This window comes from Prosopis cineraria, unplaced genomic scaffold (genome assembly GCF_029017545.1).
Source record: "Prosopis cineraria cultivar Desert tree isolate PC_DT_omini unplaced genomic scaffold, ASM2901754v1 PC5, whole genome shotgun sequence".
In the NCBI taxonomy this organism is placed as follows: domain Eukaryota; kingdom Viridiplantae; phylum Streptophyta; class Magnoliopsida; order Fabales; family Fabaceae; genus Prosopis; species Prosopis cineraria.
Genome location: NW_026555336.1, coordinates 38,693,235 through 38,710,285, shown reverse-complemented (window position 1 = coordinate 38,710,285; position 17,051 = coordinate 38,693,235). Strand labels below are relative to the sequence as shown.

At 32.7% G+C, this 17,051-nt stretch overlaps 1 protein-coding gene across 8 annotated transcripts; it reads left to right on the top strand.

Annotated features, from left to right (window-relative positions):
• Positions 1-6,022: 6,022 nt before the first annotated feature.
• Positions 6,023-15,777, top strand: LOC129311198 (uncharacterized). Of its 8 annotated transcripts, XM_054953310.1 has the most exons (11): positions 6,023-6,261; positions 6,731-6,779; positions 7,941-8,175; positions 8,296-8,397; positions 8,482-8,651; positions 10,444-10,583; positions 11,917-12,094; positions 12,202-12,790; positions 13,199-13,311; positions 14,506-14,749; positions 15,349-15,777. In XM_054953310.1, the coding sequence occupies exons 3-11, from the start codon at positions 8,125-8,127 to the stop codon at positions 15,580-15,582; spliced, it is 1,821 nt and encodes a 606-aa protein (XP_054809285.1). In that variant the 5' UTR covers positions 6,023-6,261; positions 6,731-6,779; positions 7,941-8,124; the 3' UTR covers positions 15,583-15,777. The 8 variants fall into 8 exon arrangements, 6 of the variants coding, with proteins under 6 accessions (XP_054809285.1, XP_054809283.1, XP_054809284.1 ...); XR_008593255.1 differs by lacking the exons at positions 6,731-6,779; positions 15,349-15,777 and adding an exon at positions 13,593-13,938 and having other exon boundaries at positions 14,506-14,645; XM_054953308.1 differs by lacking the exon at positions 6,731-6,779 and having other exon boundaries at positions 11,917-12,048; positions 12,207-12,790.
• The last annotated feature ends 1,274 nt before the right edge of the window (positions 15,778-17,051 follow it).

Here is a 17,051-nt window from a genome sequence, read left to right as displayed (position 1 = left end):
TTTGGGCTTCAATTCACGTGCCTCCACTGTGTAACTGGAGGACTCCTCTGTACCGTAAACAAAGCGATCATTTATGATCACTTCCTCTGCTTTCAGTACTCATCATTCATCCTCATCCATTCTCCACTTACATTGCACCTTTCGAAATCTATTGTGTGTTCTTTCCTTTCTTTCAATTTATCATCTATTCCAGATGTAATATTATAATAGTATTTTTAATTAAATTATATTTTTAATAAATTAATTAATTATTTTTAAAATTATATATATTTTTTTATATTTATCTTTATTTAAGAGGGCGTTTTATTAAAAAATTTTAATAAATATACTCCCTCATTTGGGATATTTTTGAAAGAAAAAGACTCATTAATTGTACTTTAAAAAATTCAAGATATTTTATATTTTTAGAAGAGAGTATTTTTTAAATAAAATTTATTAAATACTGTTTACAAGTTAATTTTTTAAAATATATTTTTAAAAATGCATTTCATTGTTAAGAGAGGGAAAAATAAATTTATTTAAGGAGTTAAATAATAATGAGAAATGTTAAAATAATTATCACCAACGAAATTTTATTTTCTTTTTGATGTTAAATCACCTCAAAACATATCTTATAATATGTGAGAAAGGGGCTGTAATATTGCCATGTAAAAATTGAAATGTTTTGTATAGATAATTAAATACTTGTAAGTTTCAAATAAGAGACTTACTTCTCCTGTCTTTATATAGAAGATGATTTTAACGTAATTATATATACCAATAATAGGTTATTATTTAGTTAAAAACACATTAAATTATAATAATTTTTTAATTTTATACTTATTATTAATCAATATCATGACAATGGTGAGTAAAACATATAATTAATATATCATTCTTTTTTCAGATAATAATAAAATTATTTAATTACTTAAAAATATTATGACGTTCCTTAAATGATAAGTTTCTAAAAAAATACTCCACATGTACTTAGGAAATGAGAGAGTATTAATTATAAATAAATTATGTAATTTTACTGGATGACTGTCAAACAAGTCGGGGGCTCAGCTTCAATTAAAAGCACTGAGAATGTTTGTATAATTTTACAAAAAAAAAAAACAAAAAAAAACAACATGGCTTAAAAACGGAATATTTTCACTTATTTATAGGATTTACTTGCAAATGAGTTCTTAACTGGGGGTTATTTGTAATTTTATGTTTTATTTTGCAGTATTCATCAAACCAGTACTGTCATCCCAGTTATCACAGTCCATTTTCATTGCCACGTGCAAGTGATCAATAGGATCAAGTTTGTCAAGAGTTTTTTTTTTTAATGTTATTATTATTATTTAAACATGAATGTAAATATTTGCAAGAAAGTGAAGGGAAAAAAACGTCTTAAATTGAGAATGGAGAAATTATTACAAGTGAATCGGGCTGAGTATTTGATCAGCTCAATGTTAAAATATGTAAAATTAATCAAGCAAACAATGCCAAAAATATGAATTAAATTGAACTGAATAAAGTAATCAAATTGAATAAAGATTGAATTGAAATTTGATAATTTAATTTAGTCAGTTAATTCAATTTTTGGTTTTATGTTAGGTTACTTGGACTTGAACCAATTTTATTATTTTTATCTATTAAAATAGACAAGGCTTCTGTAAAAAATTAGGCTTGTAAAGTGATATAGTAGCCCATTTTAATGAGGGGTTAGGATTTTAACTTATCAAATTATATATTTATTTTTATTTAAGTATAAAATTAAAATGAATAAAATAAAATAAAGTAATTAATAGACTAAACATAATTTATAAATTAATAAATTATATTTATGATAATTTAGTTAGTTTTATCCAATTAATTTTAAATATTACTAATCAAATCCAACCAATCGTTGAATCAAAAAACTAAATAGATTGAATTAAATAATAAAAATTTGATTTGATTTTTTATTTTAATTCGATATTGCTCATCCTTACAAGTGGGGTGTGTACCAAAGAGAAAATTAAAACTAAAATTGGAATTGTGTCTCATTCACGATACATGATTCATAAATTCTACTGATGACATGCCTTTTGCTAAACAACTTGTTATATCATCATCTTAGTGCTAATTTGCACATTGATAATTTTATTCCCTCCAACACAATATCGAATGGCTTAATGAGTTGTTGTTTATTATGTGTTTACCAACTTTAATGACCCAAAGATAGTAATGACAAAATAGAAATTTTGAATCAACATATAAAACCTTTAAATTACCAAACATCATACAGAAAGTTATCATAAAAGTTAAAACAAGACACCAGCAGCATCTATTCTTAAGGTTCTCGTTCTTGAAAATCTCGTTTATCAATTTGCACTTTGGCTTTTCCCTGAATCATTATATGTCGTAAGTTGCACGTGAAGTTTGCTGATTTCTCTTAGGGAGATTCCAAGGGCTCTGGCAAAATTCATTTAATTAACTAGCTTCATATTGGTCAATCTTACAAGAGTGGTGGTCTGCAAGTTAAAAATACTGAAGCTTTCGGTCGTGCTTTATTGGCAAAGCATATTTGGAGAATTATTAGTAATAATAAGATTACCTTCAGTAAAGTGTCCAGGCATAAATGTCTTTCAAATAAAGATGGCTCTACTTTGATTTCAAAAGCTTTTACTTCACCTATTTATAAGGGTATTGATAAAATTAATAATATCATCATTGGCAATCTCCATTGGAGTCTTGAAAATAGTGAGATGATTTCTTAGCCTCAGTGGCCTTTGCAATAGTCAAGTGATGTACCTTCATCTTGAAATGTATCAAACCTCATCCTGTGGCTTTTGCCTTTGTTGGAATATCTCCTTACTCAATTCCTTTTGTTACGTTATTATTATGTTTTTATTTTTTGCTATTGTCTCTTCCATTTTAAATGGTCAACAAATTTCTTGGGTGATTATTTTGTGAATGATGGTTATAATATTTGTTATCAACTTGTTGTGTCTGATCCACCACTTTTCATGGATTGATCTCTCGTTTGATTATTAAAAATTCAACTAAAAATCAAGATTTTTCTTAGAAAAATTGCTTCGAACGCTTCAAATTTTATCATCTTTAAATCATTATCATATTCCAATTGATGAAGTTTGTGTCTTTTGTAATTTAAATTATGAAAGTTTGGATCACTTTTTTGCGCAATATAGTTTAACTAAAGTTTATTAGTTTGGGAGTATTCTCAACTCTCTTGAAATTTATTTAAATGGTGGAAAGCTTGGTCAAATAATTTTCAAACTCTTAAAAATAATCTAACTATATATAATGTTTTACCTTTTTATATATTGGATATAGTTTGGTTATTTCAAATTCAAGTGTTTTGCAAGTATATCTTTTACTCCTTAGGGTGTGATCAATCAAACAACATCAAAAGCGGCTGCATTTTCAAGGACCAAAATCTTGCATCATGCTGATCAAAGTCACAAGTTTGGCTATAACTTCAATTTCAAATAAAAATACATTTTTTTTAGAGAGATATTGACAAAGTCGGCTTTTGAAATTCAACTATTTCAATAAGTCAAGAGCTAAAAAATCTATGTAAATAACAAATTTCTAGAATTAGTCAATCATTCATTTTTGGAGACATTTATTGTCACAAGAATTGGAAAAAGTCCAACTTTAAATAAATTGTCTTCAAAAAACTTTTATTTTTCCACAGGAACAATTTAGTTCTTAAATTAGCTATAGTCCAATTATAAAACTTCATTTGTATAAATTATCTTATATTAAATTTGTAATTGAACTTAGCAAGACATCGTGGCTTTTGCAGTCTTTACAAAAAGATACAAGTGTCATAATAAGACAGTATGGTGTAGTAATTTTTATTATTCAATTCAAAATTATTGTTAAAAAAAAAAGTGACAATCAAGTTAAAGCTTTCTTCTTCACGCTTCTCCAAAATATACACAACTCCACCTGCAAACATAACAAACAGTTCGCGATAGCCGATATGTTGATCTCCGTGAATATGTACCACAAGAAGTCAAGCAAAATCCGAGCTCCGACCACCTCAAGATTCTCAGCTCTTTAGTAAATAAGCACGTAGTTCTCGTGCATCAGACTTCTCATTGATTGTTGTCATCTCATCGATGATCTTTAATTATGAAGATATAAATTATAATATATATATATATATATATATCTACACAAGCATGCATCTCAACTAAGGTTGCCATCTCAAGTGTTATATATATATATAGTTAGAGCCGTCAATTAGGGCCGAGCCTGTAGGGCCGGTCCTTTTAGGTTCAAAAAAATTGAGGACCGGGCTTCTATTTTGCCTCTAAAAAAGTAAATTAGGCCTAAAAGGGTCCTTTTAGGTCCGAAAATAGAAGGGCCAGCCCTTTTATTGTTTTTTTAAAAATTATAATATAAAAAAAATAAAAGATTAAATACATAACTCAAAAAAATGAACATATTAAATGCATTCATCCATTCCTCATTTATTTATTAAGATTTAGCTGATAATATTAGCTAAGTTTAATTTTTATTGATATTCACTTTGATGTTGCTATTTGATATTAGACCTAAATGTTTTAGTTTTCTTTATTATTGTGGTGTAAATTGATTTAAATTTATTTTCTTAAACTTGATTTTATAAATAATAACTTTTTTTTATGATTATAAATATATTTTTTATAATTTTTAATTAAAAAAATAATTTTAAAAAAATACGGCCGAAACCCTGAGGGCTAGGGCTGAGCCTTATAAAATGAAACTCTAACATATAATAGGGCTTATTAGGGCCAGCTCATTTAAGCTCTGACCCTTCAAGAGTCGGCCCTAATTGACAGCTCTATATATAGTCCCTCTCCAAATCATTCTCTGGCCGTGACTTCCTCTTGTTCTATTTCTACAGTAGGGAGAAAAGTTTTTTATCTTAATTATAAGTTATGTCATTAATTTTTTAATTATAATTCTTCTCTTTTAACTTTCATTAAATAAAGGGGAGAGAGAGTAAGTACACTATTAGAGGATATATATATATATATATATATAATAAGTATAGAGTTAAAAATTTATTAAATTGTTAGATAGTTAAGAGCTTTGAAATTTTTTCAATTTTAATAAAATATATTAAAAATAACTTGTAAATAAAGAGTGAAGAATAATTCAAATTAAACCCACCATGAGATGCTACATATATATTGAATTTTTTTCATTAGAAATTTTTTCATGACCTTCTGTATGTAGGTTTAATGCGACAACATTGACAACCCCCATATATATATATATATATATATGTCACAGTTTTTTTTAATTTATTATCAAATTTTTAAAAAACACAAGAATAATATTGGGAAGCACTACTAATATTAACTCTGGAAAACATAAACAGCGGTCTCTTAAAATTTTACTTTAAAAATTCTTTTCTAACATGCCTTGTATTATTTTTTCAAGAAAAACTAATATTTTTGTAATTTTGATCCAATTGTAACTCGATTCTTTAAATTTGATTCATTATAATTGAGTTTTTAAAATTTTAATTCGATTGAACATCGACATCTGAATTTTACTTCTTGCAATTTAGTCCATGAAGTTTCAATTTCTTAAATATTGATTCCTATATTTTATTATAATTTTGATCCAATCATAATTTATCTTCTCAACTTTAACTTATTATAACTCAATTCATCAACTTTATCTCTTATAATTTAATTTATAAAATTTTAACATCTTAGATATTGATCCTTATATTACAGGTTGAAACTTTATGAATTAAATTATAAGAGATAAAATTTAAAAATTAATTAATAATTAAATCAAAATTTTGATGATTAAATTATAATGAGTTAAAATTAAAACATTAAGTTATAATTAGAGTAAAATTATAAGAACCAAATCCGTTATTTCTCATTTCTTCACTACTCGAGCAAAAGGACCAACCCGATACTTTTTTGGGTCAGCAATGATTTGGCCCGATTTGACCCATCAGAAAGAAGAAGATTTGTTTCTTTGTTTTTGTTTTTTGTTTTTAATGCCGTGTTCGCACTGGGGGAGGGTGGGGGGAAGGAGATCAAAGCATTAAACAAAGAATCTGTTTCTGTCTTGGCGCGAGGTAGTTAGGTTGCGAAAGAAAATGGAGAATGCAATGGCGGTGATGTGGGAGAATCTCATGGGAAATCATAGCACGCCTTTCAAATCACTTTTCCAGAGCAACGAGTCTTCCTTTTCCGGAGATGTCGATTCTCCCAATCTCATTCCTCAGCTCTCGCCCCTTGCAAACTCCGTCGTCGATCGCTGTTCAAGGTACTTCATGCTTTTTCCTCTTCTTCTTACTGATACACCATCGCTTGACCTGTGATTTTGAACGCGCCTATGTCAGAGCCTGATTACATTTAACATGCATCATGTTATCACCTAATATGAGGGGAAAATAATGGAGAGAACGTGTGCGCTTGACAACACGAGACGGGAAATAAAAATAATATTTTATTGCCATTTGAGTTCGTGATATTGGAAAGTTTAATCCTGATTTTCTTTAGAATGAACATATAATAATGCGCAAAATTAGGTCCAAAGGGAGTGGATGCAAATGACGGGGGAAAGTATGCTAGGAATCGTCCTCTAAACTGACAGCAATTTAATAATCTTTTGACATCCTTTATTTTTTTGTTTTTGGTTTAATCAGTATATTGGCGTGAAATTCTCTGTCCATTTATTTTTATGAAACATCCTTTTCTAAAAATTACTTTCATCGTGATTTTTTTAACCACAGGCTCGACTCTTTAAACTTCAATTATACGATCGAACTACAATACTTTACGGTAAACTTTGCTGCCTTGTTAGTTCTCTTTACCTCTTTTCGTCCTTAATTAAATTTTTCTTTAAAAGCAAGTTGTGCCAATTATGCCAGTAAAATTCAGATAGGTGGAGCTTGCATAATGCTAATTGCAACTAAAAAAAAAACGATTTCGGAAGATTCGGAAGTATATTGTAGAGAAAAAGGGAGTCCGAAACTCAAAATCTATCCTTTGCTTGAAAAAAAGAAAATGATTCTGCTTTGAGACATGAAGAAGTTTGATGGTTGGCAGCAGATTTTATATTCTTCAGCGAATTCTTCTCACAGAACTTCCTCTAAGCTTCTTTCTAGTCCTCTAGCAATACTTCTCCAGACTTTTCCTCTGAGCCTTAATCGTCTAATTATAGTGAAAACTCGTAAGTTAACAACTCTTATCTTCATCTCAGGGATATAGATAATCCTTATTTTCTGAGAAATTTGGCTAACGGAAGTCATAATAGCTTATCTAGATATTTTTTGGCTCTCTAATTTATCCTCCCTGGATAATGAGATAAATTCCACTTCTAGCTTTTTGGTAGAGTTACTAACTCCTCCTTTGAAGTTCTCTTCTATTATCGTGATCAGATGGTTGCGTTATATTGAAAATATTATTAGTTTTAAGTGGAGAGAATAACTTAAATTCTTTATTGACAGTCTGCAGTTTATCAACACTGTTATCTTGTAACTCTTTTGACCATTAGCTGGGTCTTTTTAATATAAAGTTTGTTCAAGTCCTAGCCCAGTGTATTAAGTGCTCGGATTTCATCTTGCGTCTAGTTAGGCCGTTAAATGGTCTCTGTCTAAATTATAAGCAATATGTACTTGAATGGTTTTGGACTCATTCCTGACATTGAATGCTGAAATTTTGCTGACATAGGGCAATACGGATTGCATGTTTCCATATTTCACATTTTTGTTAAAATACGATATTTGAAGTTAATATGCTACTATGACAGTTCAAGAGTTATCAGCAGAGAATGACAAGTTTTGCTTGTGGATAAGCGTAGAAGTGGGATTAAAGGAATGGCCCGCAAGCAGTTTTATCAGCAAATATTGGTCTCATAGAGGAAAAGATGAGATCTAATAGGAGTGTAGGCTATGAAATAATTTTTTCCAGATACCAATCAAATTTTAAATTTTTTTGTAGGATTCTTCAAGTTTCTACAGAAGAACTGCAACATGGCTTTGACTCTGAGCTCCCTGTTGGTGTCAAAGGACTTCTGACTTATGCTAGAAATCTCTTAGAGTATTGCTCCTATAAAGCACTTGAAAAAACTAGTCAAAATCAAGATTATTTAAGTGACAAGGAATTTCGCCGTTTGACCTATGACATGATGCTTGCCTGGGAGGCACCTAGCGTTGAATGTGATCTGCCACGACACGTGAGATGCCCCATTCTTTCTTTGTCTTAGTATCTGTCATAGAACTCTCTTTTCCTCAGTTTGTTAACAGTTTATCAATACATGATATTTCGTGCATCTTGGGTTTCGACCATGCTGCAGCCTCCTCAACTGCAGGAAACTATTCCTTCCTTTAATCATGAAACGGTGGATGAAGATGAGGGGTCCTTATTTTATTCAAGTTCTACAAATATGGCGCTTCAGGTGCTCTTTGTCACCCCAGTCTTAAATATCAAGATTCACTGATGATGCAATGACTTTAATGCTTATTTTCCCCCTCTCAATCAGGTTGACGTTGACAAGACAGTTGGTCCAGAAGCCTTTGCACGCATAGCTCCTTCTTGTGTTCTTGTTGCTGATATAATAACTGTCCACAATCTTTTTGATGCACTCACAAGTTCTTCAGGCCACCGCCTTCATTTTCTTGTTTATGACAGATACTTGAGAAGCATTGATAAGTATGCTCTTTCTCCTTTAGTGATGTTACATTTTTTTAACTTGAACTTTTAAGTAATTTGAATTTTGTGTATGAGTCTATTCTTTTTTTGGACGAACAATAAGAAACTGTTAATTTAAGTTTAATGATGAATTGGTAGTATCATGTTTCTTTCACTACCCTTAAGCTCTGTTTTAAGAAAAAAGTTGAAGATCTTACTGTGTATGTAAGCATTTTGTAACTTCAATAGATTGGATATCAAATTGATTCTAAAGAAGTCGATCCAACTTGTCATTTCTTTTATTGCTTTGTGCCCATCCAAATTATTGCCCAGCTCCATCAAATACTCTGTATCACCGCTATATGCACACCTTTTGATTCTATCTTCTTCTCTATGGTTTCAACTCTTCCCTAATCCTTGTAGCCATCATGCCCCTGCTTGAAACCTGCTCTAGTACCAGAATTGTCGGAACCCAATGATAATTCTGGTATTAATGTCACAAGGCTGGTTTACACCTTCTGAACAGTAATAGCGGAGGAATATAGCCAATAGAATTACAAAATGATGTAAAACACAGCAAGAACAAAAGGAAAAGAACTCAGATGCGCGCCTCAAGCGTATTAGCCAAGAGAATAACAAAATGATGTAAAACTCAGAAAGAAAATGGAAAAGAATTCTGAGATGCATGCCTCAAGCTTTTGAGAGTCTAGAGACTCTTAAGCAAATTCATCACTTGGACCCTCCTTTCTTCACCCTCTCCCATGTTCTCTGTTAGCCATCCTGTTTTATCTTACTCTACCTCCCAAGCTTGAGCATACCTTCCTCTGACCTATTTGGGCCCTTAAGTGCGATGTTTTTTGTGCAAGGCAGAGGCAATGCTTAATATATTGCTGCTACACCGTGCTTCAATGACTCTATGCGCATGGGATGCTGAAAATAACATTGTTCAATCTTGGTTGGTTAATGTTTCATTATATGAGGGAAACATGTCTTTGTTTAACTGAGTAGTTCTCATGCGTTATTGGAATAGTGCTTGGTACATAATAAGTAATTAAGGCATTAAAGTTGTCTTAAAATTTGTAATACACCATATAACAAAAAAGGAAAGAAAATAACAGTACACAAAGACACAGCAATCATATATCTAGGAAAGGAAGATACATAGAATTAAAGACAAAATAACTAGATTCTTAAATGCTCCATAAAGTATTGACCCAGATTGCACAAAATCTAGGATTAAGCTGTGGCTGCATTGGGCCGCATCTTCGTAGATCAAGGCTTCAGTTTACTGAATACTAACACTGCTGCTCCTGCTGAGGAGTAGATAATAATCAACCTCAGCGTGCATCCAAGCTTTTCAAACCTTACTTGAGCTATGGCCTTGGTTGAGACATCTGCAACATGGTCTATTGCAATGTGCTTTTTTTTTTTTGGGGGGGGGGTTGTGGTAGACAATGTTATTTGCTATATTGATGGATGCTGTATGGGAAGTTGACTAATTGCTTTAAGTTCTTCAAGAAGTCTCTTTTTTAGGTGACATCCTCAAAACGTCTCTTTAAACAAACCTCTCAGTAAAATATAATTAACTTAATTAAAAGGATAAACCCATGCTATCTAATAACTTATGAATAATATAATTAACTATGGTCAAGTAAGACCTTTTGAACAGTATAATTAACTTCATAATTATAGAGAAAACAAAATGTTTGGACAATCTAGTCCTTAAATTTTCTTTTATAATAATGCCAATGTATCTTTTGTTAATTGGTGATTATTGTTGTTGTTGTTCTTTCTAACAGGAAGCTTTATGCAGAGTCATAAAGAATTCAAAACATGTGATAGGCGCTTCAATAGTGAATCTTCAGCTTGCTGATGGGGAGGTTGTCATTGATGTTGATGGAACAAATCCAACTCAACCAGTTCTGCAACACATAGGAATCTCTGCATGGCCTGGTGCGTCATTGGAATTCTTAAAATAGGTTGCTTATCAATCTTGAAACGAGTCTAGGTGTCTTCTTTTGTTAGACCATTAATCATGCAATAAGACATTCCTTGTTGATTTGCTGGCAATCTATGTGATCTGTAATTGTCCTCTCTGTAAGAGCTCTCATCACGTCCCATTTTTCCTCTTTCTACACCATTTGTCTGACAAATTGGCATTGTAGCGGGCCCAAACAAATAAGGTAGTTACACAGCTGGGAAAAGTGGGGTGGGAGGGGAAATTTTGAATAAAACTAAGGGATATTTTAATTAGCAAAAACACATTTCCAGGAAAATATGAATTTCCCATTGTGGGCTTCCCAAGAAAATGGGTTTCATCAAACCAAATGATGGAAAATTGATGTTGTTTGGACTCTCCTCTAATGCATCCTAAAAAGAACATTAGAATACGTCTTCTTGTATTTTAGCCATTGACTTAGTGTTCCAGTTTTGGTGAACATAGTAGTATTCTTGCTTAGATAATACTCCAAAGAAAGAGAATGTGCAAGCACTGAGTTCTTGCACTATGATTCTATATAAGCATGTGAAATTACTAAGTTGTATTTTTAATGTTTTTAGTTTATTCTAAATAATCTTTCTCCTAGGGATACTATTGTAATTTTTTTTAGGTCTAGGGGCCTATCAATGGTGTTGCATCTCACTTTTAAAGCCATGACTTATTCATTCTAAAGCTGAATACATTCTCTCTGCATTTCACTTATCATTTCCTCATGATGCAGACAAGGGTATGTACCTCCATTAGTGCAGACTAGTGTATCTGAGTGCAAGGAATAGATCAAAGAGCACTAGTCCACAGCTAGGGTGATGGATAATCTCTGTTGTTAACGTGACAGCTGGTGCACCCATATCCGCATTTTCTTTGACAAATATATGTTGGCATTCTTTGTTCTTTTATACCAAATTAGTTGAATTTGTATTAAAAACATTAAGTGGGTGTAGACGTGTAGTTGTTGCCAAGATGATGGAATCCACGGAAGTAAAATCACAATAAGGGATTTGTAATGACCATCTACTTGGTAGCTAGCAAAGATTAGATTGTGAGCCTTGTGCTCACACGAAGTTCAAAGTAAGCCATACTGTTTATGACCTATAAATATGGCAGCTTCCCATATGTTTTTTTCGAAGTGGTGCGCTGCATGCTGCCTTGATTATTTTCAAGCTCTTGATAGTTGAACAGTTGTCTGGAGTGTATTCTCTTTGTGCAATTATCTGTCTAGGTTGGATTTTATTGTTTCTCTTATACTGCCTATATATCTATGTATACTCAAATTTATTTACTTTGTAGGACGATTGATCCTCACCAATTATGCTTTGTACTTCGAGCCTCTGGGAGTTGGCTCGTATGAGGAAGCTGTTCGATATGACTTAGAAATCGATATGAAACAAGTCATAAAGCCTGAGTTAACTGGACCCCTTGGTACTCGTCTTTTTGATAAAGCTGTGATGTATAAGTCAACTTCTCTGTATGTTATCCAGTGACATAGATATTAAACAGCTTGTCAATATGTGTAACTCACTACGGGCTTCTTTTTCACTTCAACTTTTATGACTTTTTGAAATGTATTGACAGAGCAGAGCCTGTTTATTTCGAATTCCCTGAATTTAATGCACACTTGCGTCGTGACTACTGGTTGGAAATTTGTCTTGAGATCTTTCGTGCTCATGAGTTTATAAGGAAGTACAACCATAAAGAGATGCAGAAATCAGAAGTACTGGCCAGGGCTGCTTTGGGAATCTTCCGCTATCGTGCAGTTAGAGATGCTTTTCAATATTTCTCTTCCCGCTATAAAACTTTACTGGCATTTAACCTTGCTGAAACTCTTCCTGGGGGAGATGTCATCCTGGAAACCTTGTCAAGTTGCTTGACAAATTTGACTCCTGTTGTTGATAAACATATTTCTGGTACAACAGATACTAAAAGGCAACTGGCGGTATCCCTGGCATCTGTTTTGACACTTGCTCATCTTGGTTTTATATCACTGAAGGCCGATTTTTATGAAGAAGCAGCTGTTTGTGGTGATATTCGCGTCGGTGAGACAACTCCATTGGAAGTGGCAGTGAAAAAATCCATTCTTGACACAGGAAAGGCGCAAGCTGCACAGGAAACAGTGGACCAAGTGAAGGTTGAAGGCATTGACACTAATGTTGCAGTAATGAAGGTTGATTTTGATTTTCAATTCCATTTCGTGAATGTTTATTGGCAGAAACAACAGATACTTCTAATTTCAAAAAAAGAAGAGCAAACTAAAGACTTCGAATGGTTTTATTATACACAAATTATAACTTTAAACTCAGAACTGAAAAATTCTTGCGGTGCATTAATTTATATTCATAACAACAAAAGCTTATTTATTTCTTTATTTTTCCCCCTCCTAATATCTAACTCCAATTCAAATTCCTCGTTGGATACCTTGAAAACATAATCCATTAGACATGCTCAATGAGTTTCACTAACCATTGACTGGTTTAGCTTCTCATGAGCCCATGCAAGGTGTTTTCTGGAAGACGAGAGAAGATAAAAGAAGTCTGTTGTTTTAGATATGGATAACTCTTTCTACTCCATGCAGGAACTATTATTCCCTCTCATTGAAACTGCTGGTCGTCTGCGGCTTTTGGCCTCATGGAAAGACTTCTATAGATCAGGAACATTTTTGTTAGCTGCCAGTTTCATGATTTTACGGTAATTTTTTTATTGGAATGCTAGCATATATGGTCATGAGCATGCGTGTTTGTTGGTTGCTTTTGATATAAATGCCAATGTCATCATCTTAAAAATGTTATGTTGTTGAAAATTGTGGTGGCCAGGTTTAGAAATGTATTTGATTTCCTCAACAGTCAACATTGTGACATTCTATTTTGAACACAATTTAACATTGATTTTGAAGGTTTTCATGAGGTTGTTTTTTTATATTGGAAGTACTCATCATAATTGACTCAATAAAAGTTGGATATATTCTGAAGGTTGTTTTCAGATGGATACAAGCAAGGTAGCCTAATACTGCTTAATGTACGTTGGTAGTTCATGGCTGTTTGCCATTCAAAGAACAGCAGAGGCCTCTAGTATGCCAAATGAATTGGAGCATGTACGCTATATGGTCTTTGAAATCAAAGCACTAGAACTTGTAGAGGGTGCATTTGAGAGAGTAACTAATCAAGTGAGACGAAGAAGCCGTGAATTTACATCCTTCAGGGAAGTAATAGTGGAGCTGATCAGAATTCGTTCTAAAACTTTCTCTGTTGTGCTCAATACTAGCAGTTGTGCGTGCGAGTTTATTTTATTCATTTCTCCTTGAGAGCTTCAGCGTTGGTAAGAAAGGGTTCCACATCCGCACGTAACTCTACATAATTGAATATCATTAGTACACCCACACGCAACTCTACATAATTTGCCCTATAGGGGTTACACACACACACACACAGATATTAGGGTCAATTGATTGACACTGTGGATTGTTTGAAAAGGCACCTCTTGGCACCTGACTGAAGGCATGAGAGGTGATGAGCCTTTTTTGTGCAGGCGAGCACCGTTGACAACATTGGTTGATCTTTTATTGAGTCATTTACTTTAGGGGGAATTATACTTTTTTTTAGGGAGAATTATACTCAGTTCCCGACAATACAAGTAAATATCACAAGGTTTAATGATAACTCTATGGTGGACCTAAAAAAGTGCATCTTTATGAACTATTGTACCTTAACATAGTTACTCAATCTTCCACATGTTACTGCCACAAACTCCTACAAGGTTTCTGTAGTTAATGGTGAATTGATTGACTTGCAGTGCTTTAACTTCATCCAAAATGTTCATTGCCGCTCAGATGAAACAATGTTGACTTTCAATAATGATAGTCTTAAATTGCATTTCATTGTACAGGGGGTGGACCCAGTACATTTTGCCATCCATTTTAGTGTCCTTTGCGGGTCTTATGCTCTGGCGTAGGCATTTCAACAGTGGAAGACAAGCAGAAGCTTTTAGAGTAACATCTCCCCTAAATCGAAATGCAGTAGAACAACTATTAACATTACAGGAAGCCATCGCCCAAGTCGAATCACTAATTCAAGCTGGAAATATTACTCTCCTGAAAATAAGAGCTCTTCTACTTGCTCTATTACCACAAGTGAGTATCCTAGTCATGGTCCATTTTCATTGGGCAACATTAATTTGATGGATAACAATGTGCATTTTAATATAGTTTTGTGCTTTATTTTAATGTGCATAACGTATTGCTTAATCTGGGCTGCATTATGCAAATCTACTTTGAATGAAGGAGCTTTTTCCAGATACATGAAGCACTCAAATTCAATTTCTTTGCGTGATATCTATGATCATCTAAGTATTATTTTTTCAGCGTTAAGAACTTGGGAGGATTTGGAAATCAGACTAGAACTAATCTCGATTAGGACAGTTAACCTTTCTAAATTCTAATCTATCCAAGTAGCCTTCACGCACCTAAAAAGAAATAAGTTAACATAACCATGATATACCCGAATCTCGATAAAAGCTGAATGTTAATGTGATTGTATCATATATGTAGAATGACTTGTAAGGGAATAATCGTTCCATAGTTAAGTGTCATAATTCTTGAACATGTTTTTTTTTTTTTTTTAATAAACACCTGATTCAACTCTATCATAAGATGTATGATTTTTGAAGAGATTGATGTAGTTTTGATAGGAGGAATTCTTTCTCACGATAAATTATGGGTTTTTCCTTTAGGCGACGGAGAAGGTTGCATTATTGTTGGTTTTCATGGCTGCAGTGGTAGCTTTTGTTCCTGTCAAACACATGATTTTGGTGGTATTTGTAGAGTTATACACAAGGGAGATGCCTTGCAGGAAACAAAGCAGTGAGAGATGGTTAAGGCGCGTTAGGGAATGGTGGGTAAGAATACCAGCAGCTCCTGTCCGGCTTGTTAAGCCTGATGATATTGACAGCAAGAAAGTTAAATGATAAATGTATCTATTGACCCAATATCCTTATTCTTTTCCTTTATTTAAATTTTTAAATGCCCATTCTAGGCAGCATTTTTAGGCCTTCCGTGCTTCCCCTGTTGTGTTGGGATGAAAACTTCCTTCATACTCCACCTGCTCTATGAGGTGTTTTAAAAATAAAAGCAGATCTAAATTATAAGATGTCTTATTAAAATATTAAATGTTGTTTTATTTTTACTTCTATAACTTTAATAGTTTTCTTGTAATTTGAATAAGGCATGATGAGATTCTTTTTAATTAATGAAAGTATAATTAGAATATTGATATGTTTTTAAACAAATAAAACAATCCAATAATTTTTTCAATGTACGTAAAAAAAGAAAAAGTCTAAAACACGTTATATGGGAGATTAGAAGGAGCATTATAGGATATGTGTGGGGAATGGATATTGGGTTTAAATTTGACAGATAACAAATATTATAACAGTAAAATTGATATAAAAATGCTACTCCGTAAAACTCATTCCGCAGTTACAACCCGAATAATTGTTTACGAGTAGATTGGGGTGTTTGGATATTTTTTATCCAAATCATAATTTTAGTCAAAATAATCGATTATATGAGAAATCCAAGTAAGCATTTGGACTGTATTTCAAATTGAGGGATTGTTTTACATTACCAATAAAGAATTGAAAAAAAAAAAAAAAAGATAACTGAGGACAAGGAGTACAACATAAAAGAAAACGCGTGCTAGACTAAGCTTATGTGAAAGATGGGAGTTTCAAATTAAGCCTGATAATTTATAATTCCTTTAAATTTCGTAAAAACATAAATATTTTTCATAATCTTTCCGCCACACACGGGGGCATGTATTCGGATTAATAATAGATATGCAGGAACATTTGAAGTAACCAAATGATTAAGCCTTCCAATCGCTCCATTTCCAATGCCTAGCTTTGGCTTCAGATTCTCAAAAGGCACAGGCGAAATCTCTAGTAGCAATTCTTCGAGGCTAACACAATTAGAAAGCAGCATTGCTAAACATTCAGGTTTGTTCCTGACATTAAGAGAAGGATCCTTAGCTTCAGATACTCAAGTTTGTTCCTCATCACTACGTTAACCCAAGTGTTAATCTTCAAAGAGGGCAAATCATCACACAGCAGAACAAACGCTTTGACGTATTTCAGATCAAGTAAGATGAGGGCTGCGTCTATAAATTGGATGAAGGATTCAAGACTGTCAAAGCCATCTTAGTCAAAGGGAAGCTTGGAAATGGAGAGCCAAGGGGCGAGCAAAGTAGTGACAGAGAGAAGTGAGACAGCTAAAACAAAAGAGAAGGTGAGGGGGAGAGATTGAGTGGAGAGATGAAGAGAGCTAAAAATTTTGAAATGATTAATTGTTTAAGGTTTTTTTTTTTCATTTGTCAAACAGTACATTTTAAAATAAAAAAAAATAAAAGAATTTGGAGGGTCACTTGAGCTCGATCTTT